The sequence below is a fragment of the Marmota monax genome, unplaced genomic scaffold (assembly GCF_021218885.2).
Source record: "Marmota monax isolate L192 unplaced genomic scaffold, Marmota_monax_Labrador192_F-V1.1 WCK01_AAM20220418_F8-fsc00061, whole genome shotgun sequence".
Taxonomy (NCBI): Eukaryota; Metazoa; Chordata; class Mammalia; order Rodentia; family Sciuridae; genus Marmota; species Marmota monax.
In genome coordinates, this window is record NW_026695230.1 from 4,203,673 (window position 1) to 4,214,605 (window position 10,933).

The following is a 10,933-nucleotide window of genomic DNA, read 5'->3' on the forward strand; positions in this document are numbered from 1 at the left end:
TTTCTCGGAATCCAAGAAACAATTCATTTTACAAAATGATTTTAAACAGATGAAAAAGATTTAATTTACAACAGTCCATTCATTTTCACAGATTATTCAAATCACTAATGATTAGTGAGAATCACAAGAGGGTAAATACAGTACCATAAATGTTTTGAGAAACAAAGACTATATTCAAATAGTTTTATTATAGTATATTATTATACCTGTTCTATACTATTAGTTCATATTATTAATCTCTTACTTTGCCTATTTTATAAGGTAAACTTTGTCATAAGTATGATATCATAAGAAAAAAGCACAATAATATACATATAGGACTTGGTATTATCTGAGTTTCTGGAATCTACTGGGGGGTCTTAAAATGTATTCCCCACAAATAAGGGGGACTACTATCCAAGGTGTATGATGTGTTTTAATAAACTAAACAAAAGATTCCCTATCCTTCCTTTGAAGAGTACAGCAAAAGTTCAGAGCTCTCAACTATCTCATAAAGGGCATAATGTCTGTCTCATAAGATTTGTGTGAGCATAAACAAGAGGCCAACAAATAGTCTTCTTTTTGATACTGCTATTACTCTTAAGATAGAGATTCTGTTCCTTATTAATAATAACTATTATAAATTTCTTTGGATTAAATTTCAGCATGTCAGAATAAAGTTGAAATGATTTCTTTCCTATTTGCATTTTTTGTTGTTGTTGAAAGATCTGATCTTAAAATGCAAACAGTTGCTATAACGAAACGTGAAAACTAACCAACTAGAGCTTAACTTTTCTGAGTGGAGAATTTCTCATGTAAAAAGAGAAATATATAAATTAAAATACTCTGAAAATATATGTAGTACAGTACCATCAAAAGAAATGTTTTCCCATGAATACTACCTTGATACACCGTTGAAAACTTCACAATGTCCAGAACACCTATCGCTGCATTGAATATGGAATGCACACTAATCTGATGTTCTTGTTTCATGGTTTGCATGTGATTTAAGTGTATCCCCCAAGTGTTCACATTCTGAAGGCTTGGTCCCCACTGTGGCAATGTTGAGAGTGGGTGGAACTTTTGGGTCCTAATGGCAGGTAATTAGGCCACTGGAGGCAACAATCTTTGAAGAGACTAACATAATACTCAGTGACCCAAATTAAAACAAAAACAAGATTTTATAAAAAGAGCAAGCCTTGCTCTTGAATTTTTTCTTATTTTCTATCTTGCCATGTAATATCTCCTTCTCATACACAATTGCCATCATGCCATTAACAATGTTTTGATGTAGCCAGAAGGTGTTCAGGTTAAATAGATGGGGCCACATAATCTTGGTCTTGCAGCCTCCAAAAACTGTGATCTGATTAAACCCTATTTTAATAAAGTATCAAGTCTCAACTATTTTATTATAGCAACCCAAAGTGAACTATACCTTATAATGCATAGGTAAAGAACAGTATTTTAAGAAATACATGCTTTGTCTCTCAAGATATTGTCTTTGAACATTGACCTAAGGAGGGTTACATTTTTTTAACAACTGAAACAGTCACTATTACACTGAAGAAGAATGCATCAAACAAAATATTGTTCCAAGGACAGAACAATCCATCGAGTACAAGTCTTAGGCTAGGTTTATTGATCATTTGTAATACCATTTTTTATGAAAAGAAAGTTGAAAAATTGCAGACACTAATCCCTCCTTCCTCTAATTATTTTTGCCCCATTTAACGGAAAACAACAAAGTTTAAAAAATTTCAAATTTATGTCTGAACTTGTTACACTTCATTTAATTGAGAATTTAGAAAAGAGGAAAAGAGAATCCTCCAGAAAACCTCCCATCACTACTAGTCCGCCTCTCACATTTAACCTTTAAACTCACTGCTTTCTTTCACTGAAATGAACAACTGTTCTCTTCCCCTGCTGACACCTGCTTATATTTCACATTATGTCAGTTTAAACATTCTCCTTTCAGGCCTTGCTGATACTGCCGCAGAAGTACACTTTGTAAGGAGGATCCTTTTCTTAGGAGCACACTTTGTAAGGTGGATTGTTTTGTGAAAAGCAGAAAAATTCAGGATAGATTTATTTCCTCACACATTGCTCACTGTGTCTCTCTCATGCACAATGAGACGTTCATACATGCCATATATTTACACAGACTTTCACACTCCCTCACAGAGTATGAAGATACATTAACCATGATGCATGATCTCCAAACCACTGTCAAAACAGGTCTAGCTGAAAGGACAGGATTTGAAGCCAACAACTCCAAATCAACTTCTTGCTATTTCTCCAATTTCTAAGTGGCTATACTCTTCTTGTGGAGTAGAAACAAGAGATATAAAGGTTTGGTACCAATAATTGTGGAGAATTATCTGATAGATGCTAAAAGAAAAGCCAGCTCCAAGACTAAGGTCTGAGTTTTCACTGAAAGCATATTCCTAAGAATATACTCTCCAGCAAACCCAGAGTCCTAAAATAGCTCTTGAATTAACCAGATGGTCTTCTCACCTTACACTCCTACCAGCAGCATAAAATAAAATATAGTTTTGTGCTAGCATAATAACATTTCTGTCAACAATGGACAACATATAACACAATGTCTGTAACATTATAATATAACCTAGATTTAATCTTACAGACATTGTGTATGTAATAGGCTATACCATCCATTTTTGTGTAAGTACTCTATGATGTTCCCACAAAGTGAAATCACCTAACAAAATCTCAGAACATATCACTGAAATTCAACAGCTTATGACTGTATATACAATCAAATATCTACATTCCTTAATGATAGGTGGTTTTATTAAGCATGATGCTTAATATACATGCAAAGGTATTAGTTCTATGTATAGATTCTAAGTATAGATTATTTTTTTACATTCAACTTTCAAACTGTCTCTTCCAATGCTAACTGTACATAAATCAAAGCATGAACATTGCAAATCAGATTCCTTATAATGTCAACTAGTCAGTAATTCAATTCCAGCAGCATTGACGTTTTTACTGTTTGTTTACATAACTATTTAAGTGTACTATTACAAATTTCCATTAGAATTTCATTTTAAAAATTAGTAGACAGTAGGAAAATAGCCAAACGGAAATATCTGAATAAAAACAGACTGAGAAAATGCAACAAATCAGAAATTTCTCATTAATATATTTAACAGGCCAGATGTTAACTGTCTCTCTAGAAACAAATCTTATTACATGTAAATCAATTGTTTAATTCTCCCATGTTTAATCTTTGAAGGCGATTTAGGCAACACATGACATATAAGACTGGTTTACATGTAAGGAAATGAACTTACTCTAAAAAATCCTTTGACACTATAAAATGTAGAAATGAAAGTGGCTTCTAAAAATCGATGCTCCAGAACCTAGAAAATTTTAGCTTTCTTTAGCCAGCACTTTTGTTTTTATAACTGTGTCACTTAATTCGGAGGTGGGGAGGGATCTGAAAGGGGATATCTAAAAATCCAATGGATTGTTGATGTTAAAATAAACATCTTAATCACAATGCACTTTCATAAGACCCTATTAATAACAGAAGATAATGGGCAACAAAGCCAATTCAGCAAAGTAATTGACATTTTAATTTTGCATCCAGAATATAAAAGATACTGAGTGGCCTTGTCCACTCTCCTTCTTAGGCCCTGCTCCCACCAATGCCACAACACTCTGCAACTTGGATTCTGGATCTGTGAACAAATCTGGGCACAGATATTTGGGAAGGATAAAGTCATAGACTTATCCATCAAATATATAGTACTATTCATCAATGTCTTTTTTCTCACCTACATCAAAATCAGATGAGAGAGCATAAATAAATTACAAAGCTTTGGTGCATGCCTATAATTCCAGCAACTCAGGCGGCTAAGGTAGGAGGTTGTCAAGTTCAAGATCAGTCTTAGCAATTTAGACAAGGCTAAATAAAAAGGACTGGGAATGTAGCTCTATACAGTGCAGTGTCACTAGTTCAATCCCAAGTTCAAGTAAATAAATAAAGAAATATTACAAAGTCTTTTGTGATGAAAAGTAAAAACTCAAGTCATTTGGGGAAAAGTACTAAAACAGTCTTAGAATGAACTTATGCTGCATGTGACTTTATGTTAAAATGCTATTAGTTCTAAGTATAGATTCTAGTAAGTAAAATCATCAGACTCCAAACAATTGAAAGACAGTATCGGTTAATCTCTGTAATGTTATATTAAAATATATTTTTTTCATTATATAAAGAAGTACCTCAGGGATAGAGTGCTTGCCTAACACATGTGTGGCCCTTGGTCTAATCCCCAGGACCATAAAAAACAAAACAAAACAAAAAATTATACAGAGAAAGTTTCATCATATACATTTATTCCCTCCACTCTTCCTTCAATAAAGAATAAAATTTTGGGCTCTCATAGTTTTATCTGAAAAGGATCAATTTTTAAAAATTAATGAATGCTGTGAATGAAAAAAAAATCCATTCAGACTCTTCAATTACTAAAATTACAACAGGAAATAAATCTCAACAAAAGCCTAAACCATCAAATGAATATGGAAAACGACTTTCAATTTTATACTTCTAAAAGCCATGTGACTGTTTTTTGCAACACTGAACAATTATTTTTCCTAATAAATATATTTATCAGTCATTATTCAAAGCTTAGAGTTGTTAATAGCTTCATTTTTTTCTATCCTCAAATTAGTTTTTTTTTTTTAAATATCAATGGATCTTTATTTTATTTCTTTATATGTGGTGCTGAGAATCGAACCCAGTGCTTCACAAATGCTAGGCAAGCACTTTACCACTGAGCCACAACCTCAGCCCCCTCGAATTAGTTTTTTAAATATAAAGGGGGGGGCATGAGGTTCAAGTGACCTGGAACAAAAGAATAAAAGATGATAACCCATGAAGTGGAAGAAAATATTGTCATATATATAAAAAGAGGACTGGTATCTAGAATATATAAAGACCTCTCACAAATCAATAACAAAAGGAAAATTAACTCAAATTTTAAAATGAGCAAAAGGATTTGAAAATAAACATTTCTCCAAAGAATATATAAACATATATAAATATATGCAAATACACACATATATATAACAAATAAGCATATAAAATAGTTTACACATTAGTCATTGGGGAAATGCAAATCAAATCATATTAAGACACCAGTTTACAACTACTGGAATAGTTATAATAAAAGCAGACCATAACAAGTGTTGGGAAGTGGAATAATTTAAATCCTTATACATTACTGGTAGGAAAATAAAACAATACAGACACTTGGAAAAATAAGCAACACAGAGCTAGTACATGATCCAGGAATCCCCTTCCTAGGAATATACCCTCCAAAATTGAAAACATATATGTTTTCAATAACCCATTTGACCACCACCTGATAACTGGATTATTGTGGTACATCTCTACAATTGAACATTACTTAGCAATTAAAAGTCATCAGGAACTGATAAATGGGTGAACTTCAAAAACATGCCAATATACAGAACCAGTTGCAACAGACCATGTATTGTATGATTCTACTTATATTAAGTGTCTGGAAAAGGTAAATCTATAGAGACAGTAAATAGATTATTGGCTGCCTGAAGCTTTTTTTTTTTTTTTTTGGTGGGAACTGAGAAGGATGGGAAATGACTGCATAGGCAGTTTCTATTTGGAGTGATGAAAGTGTTCTAAAATTACTTTATGGTGATGATTACAAAAATCTGTAAGACAATTGAACTTTATTCTTTAAATGGGTGAATTTTATGGTATATAGATTATATTTCAATAAAGCTGTTTTTAAAGGATAGAAGGATGCAATAATACACTATTTCTTGGTCTCTGAAAACTGAATAGTAAGACTATGCTCGTGTATTTCATTACTTTTTTTAAAAAGCTGCTTTTCAGGTTTAGATCAAATAATAAACAGGACATGAAATTATTGTCATTGAAACTATTATGAAATTATTGTCTTGGAAAATGAGCAAAAAAACTAAGTGCATTTTAAAGAAAATGTGTTTATTAAAATAGATCCACGAAGCATAGGTCTGTGCAAAGAATGGACAAATACTTCTCTACAGAACTTAGCCTTCAACTAAAGCTGTTCTGTTAAAACAGTAGTGTCCCCAGAAACAAAGGAATCTCAGGCAGAGAAACTTTAAGGTCTGTGCCTCCCATAATTGAGCATCTCCACCCATGATTGGTAATCAGCAGACAGGTAGGCAAACGGACCCGAGGGCCAGCTCCCTACAGGAGAGGGCACCCCATCTTGCACTCTAAGCTGTGACTCCCTTGGGGGAAATCCCTCCTTTCCAGTTGGGCCTTGTTAGGAGGCTCAGCACACTCTAGCAGCCCAGAATTGCTCAGAGGCTCAGTGGAGTCCTGGGGAGCAACGAGGGTGGCACAGGAAATCGCGGGACAAGGAAACCCACCTGCCCAGCTCAAGCACCCAATGTCCATACTGCTGTCTGTCTCGCGCAGGGCTGGCCACTCAGCGAACGTCCCCGGTACTCCCGCGGCAGGGCCGCCAACGTCCCCTGGGTCCTTGTGCTGGGAATGGAGGGGGTCCACGCGGGCAGCCCGCCCTCTCCCGGTGCCTCTCCAAGGGGGTCCTACCTTCCTGCTCCACCATTTCCAGGAGGTCGGGATCGCCCATCTTCGCTAGCTCGTTGATCACACTGTCGCGGGGACGGGTGTCGGTGGCCGACCACTGCGACCAGCGGCGAGACAATCTGGGGGCGAAACTGAAACGGATCCTGGGCCGCGGCAGTGGTAGCCTGGCTTGCTTGGGAAGTTCGGGCTTCTCGGGGCCGCTGTCCCCCGACTCCTCAGACTCCTCCGACGCCTTCTGGATGGGCACTTTGGCCTTCCTCTCCAGCGGGAACGTCCACTTGTCGTCGGGGGACTCCGCGTCCTTGACCTTGCGCTTCACTGACCTCTCCCGGTAGCGCCTCTCGGCTCTCTCGGTGTACGCCTCCCAGTACGAGTCCCGGCGCCAGCCTTCCTTGCCCGAGTCCTTTCTGCTTTTGCTTTCCCGGCGCTTCCTTTTCGCCTGCTCTAGGTCGCCGTCTCCCCACCTCTTTCCCCGCCCCTCGTCCCGACATCCAACCTCAGGACCCGCCGGCGCCCCACCCTCGGGAACCGCCATCTCCAGGCCCTCCCGCCTTTCTAGCGGGGCGCTGGCCTCCTCTTCTCCACTTGGCCGCGGCCGCGGCTCCTCCACCTGCCGGCCCTGCTCCTGCTCGGGGCCCGCCGCCGCCGGGCTCGCCCGCCGGCGGTCCGCCTCCTGGCCCTCGGCCCTCCGCCTCTCTTTACTCTCCCGCTCCATTCTCAACAGGCTTCGCCCGTCCTATCTCACCCGGGCCACCCTCGCCTCGGAATCCGGGCTCTCCGCGACTACTTCCCTCCTTCTCTCTGAACCCTCCTCCGACCCCCACGGGTGGGCTAGACGCTGCTTCAGCCAGTTGGTCCTCATTCATCCGCCTGGCCCCCACCCACCGTGGGTGCCACCGAGAGAGAACCCCCTCCCCGGTTCGGGAGTTACTTTTTGTCGGGTGAGAAAAGTCCCCGTCCCTTAAAGAGACCCCACCCCTTTACCGCCGGTGAATGGCTGGGGTCTCCAAGATTCCAGCAGACCTGTCCTGCCCAAGTCTGAGCACTTTTTCTCTGGGCACTGCCAGCTACCTGGACGCTGAACAGAATCTTTTCTATAGTTGAGAGAAAGGAGAAAGTCATGCATTGTGGCCAGAGGTTAAAGTCAGACTCCGCTCCTTAAAGGTTGCGTAGCTTTTGGCCAAATTTCTATAAGCTTCAGTTTCCATATCTTTAGGTGAGAATAATGGTACCCACCTTCTAATTCTAGTGGTGTTGTGAGGAGCAGAGTGCTTGGCCCAGAATGTGTTATAAATTTGGCTACTATTAAAATTAGCCTATATCACGTTGAGTCCTACTTCGATCCCTTAGTGCCCAGAGAACTTGAACCTGATGCTCATAGGCCTCTCTGGTTTTTTGTTGTTGAGACCCTGTCAATTGCCAGCTCCATAATAGTCAGGATATAGGAATTACTGTCCAATGGGGAGCAGGAAACAGATGAGTGGTGATGAACTGAAAGTGATGCAGACATCTGAGCAGATAGGAGAGCTTTGAGAATGTTGAAAGAGGGACTGAGTTTTGAGGTAATTTCAGAATAAGGAAGAGATGACTAAAGAAAACTTGGTCTTTATTCATTGCTCTGCTACTGTATTGTTGTTTTTCCCATTCCACTGATATTTTCAAACGGAGAATCACCTTTGGCAGATGAGGAACTGGCATATTGAGAAGATTTTGGTAAAGTTGGTGAAGGTCATGGTTTACTGCAGAACTGAAATCACTTTTCACCTGTATCTTCCCTACTAAAACTTCTAGGAATCATCAGTTCTTGCTTGCCAAGTGATTCAAGACTACAAGCAATTCCCTAGTTGATGTGTTCTTGAATTATGTTTGAAAGGGGAATATGGACGAGTCAAGCAATAGATTTACATGTGATTATAATAAATGGCGAATGATGACCAGTTTGTATTTTACCTCTTGATTATTAAACTTTGTTTCATTCTAATGAATGCTTGATAATGTGAATATCTCAAATGTTCTTCTTCCTATAAGATAGGTATTCTGCATATAGATATAGATGCTGTGGATGTTATAAGTAAACAAATGGGTAGAATCTTTGCTTTACATTGATTAAATAAATATAAAGAAACAATATTTTTCTGTACTTTGTATAATTCTGTTTCATATTTCGTGATTCTGCACTATATTCAAAGTTACATATATGAGAAGATATTATGTACTGATGATTTTCAAGAAATTAAATATTTTTGAAACCAAATTTGCTAATATCTTATCAACTTTCTTTAAACTTTGTTAATAAAATTTTGAAACCAGCTGTGTTCTTTTTACATAACATCTTATCCATAACTTTTTAAATCTTGAGAAATATTCTTTGTATTTGAATCATTGACATGTTTTTTTGTTGTTTATCCATTCATAATTTTACAATTTCCTCCATCTCTACACCTTGCCTCTTTGTACACAGTCTGCAACCATTCATTTCCAGAATTATGTACTGAATACTGAATACATATTCCTTGAATGTAGTTGAATACACAGGTAAGTACTCTATTGGGATTCAAAAGGCTTGGCTTGGCTTTGTTTTTTCTTTTGTTTTTGTTTTTTCCCCTCTAAATGATTTCAGCTTTTGTTTAAATTATTACAAGCATCTGGTAACATCTTTATGTAGTTTTTTTAGGTCTTTTAAAGCATGCAAAATTATTTACATAATTATACAAACAGCTATAAATAACTATACTTTGAAAACTAAGCTGGCAACTGGCCACTTGAAATACTTGTTGGCCAGCTGATGTGGAAAGTATGAATTTGCTATAGGAAAGGGTTGTCAGTATATAGTGTATGAAAGAAAACTTGAGTGTATAAAAGTCATGTGAGTGCTCTTAAGTAGTATCTGTGAGTATGTGTGTGTGGTGGTGGTGGGGGGGTTGTTTTAATTCTACCAGCCTGATTGGATCAGTGGACTTATTTTGAAGAGTGTAAGTTTATGATATAGAATTTGAATGCCAGAAAAAGACTCGGGAAGTCAACAAATGAATCCTCCCTTCTGGTATTTAAAACAAAGATACTGTACTTCTAGTCTGGACTGGATCAATCTCAATTTCTCTAAGTGTCAAACTTTGACTCCTAGAATAAGTTCCCTCCTTTTGGATTACTCATCATCAATGTTTATCCCCTAAATTATAATTTACTTCATGTATTTTCAACATCACCATAGCCCACAAAAATAGCATACTCTAATATATGGAGCTTTGTGACAGGGCTGGAAAGACCTGCAAGCTAATTTTAGCCCCTTAAAAATGTGAGCAGTACCATCCTTGCTAATCCCATGCCTCTCCCTTTCCCTCCCACCCCTCTTCACTATCTAGAATTCATCTAATCCTCCCATGCTCCCCATCCCTACCAGACCATGAGTCAGCCTCCTTAAATCAGAGAGGACATTCAGCATTTGTTTTTTTGGGGGGATTGGCTAACTTAGCATTATCTTCTCCAATGCCATCCATTTACTTGCAAATGTCATTATTTTATTCCCTTTTATTGCTGAGTAAAATTCCATTGTGTATATATACCACATTTTTTATCCATTCATCCACTGAAAGGCATCTGGTTTGGCTCCACTAGTTTAGCTATTGTGAATTGTGCTGCTATAAACATTAATGTGGCTGTGTCCCTGTAGTATGCTGTTTTTAAGTCCTTTGGGTATAGTCTGAGGAGAGGGACAGCTGAGTCAAATGGTGGTTCCATTCCCAGATTTCTAAGGAATCTCCATTCTGCTTTCCATATTGGCTACACCAATTTGCAGTCCCACCAGCAACCTATGAGTGTACCTTTTTCCCCACATCCTTGCCAACACTTATTGTTGTTTGTCTTCATAATAGCTGCCAGTCTGACTGGAATGAGATGATATCTTAGAGTAGTTTTGATTTGCATTTCTATGATTGCTAGAGATGATGAGCATTTTTTTCATATATTTGTTGATTTCATATATTTGTTCTCTTCTAAGAAGTGTCTGCTCAGGTCCTTGGCCCATTTGTTGATTGGGTTATTTGTTCTTTTGGTACTTAGCTTTTTGAGTTCTTTATATACCTTAGAGATTAGTGCTCTATCTGATGTATAAGGGGTAAAAATTTGCTCCCATGATGTAGTCTCTCTGTTCACCTCACAGATTATTTCTTTTGCTGAGAAGAAACTTTTTAGTTTGATTCCACCCCATTTATCATTATCCAAAGTATATTTATGAAGACACAAATTGGTGTCAACATACTTTATATACAAACAGAGATATGAAAAATTGTGGTATATATGTGTAATAAGAATTGTAATGCCAAAAACGACAACAACAACAAAGTA

At 37.8% G+C, this 10,933-nt stretch overlaps 1 protein-coding gene across 3 annotated transcripts in view; it reads right to left on the bottom strand.

The window, feature by feature from the left end:
* Window positions 1–7,048, bottom strand: part of Ano5 (anoctamin 5) — a 112,727-nt gene extending 105,679 nt beyond the window's left edge. For all 3 annotated transcript variants that reach the window (XM_058576900.1, XM_046438269.2, XM_046438268.2), the window contains exon 1: window positions 6,593–7,048. In XM_058576900.1, the coding sequence (XP_058432883.1) occupies window positions 6,593–6,632 (40 nt within the window). In that variant the 5' untranslated portion in view covers window positions 6,633–7,048. The remainder of the gene's footprint in view (window positions 1–6,592) is intronic.
* Between the last annotated feature and the right edge of the window lie 3,885 nt (window positions 7,049–10,933).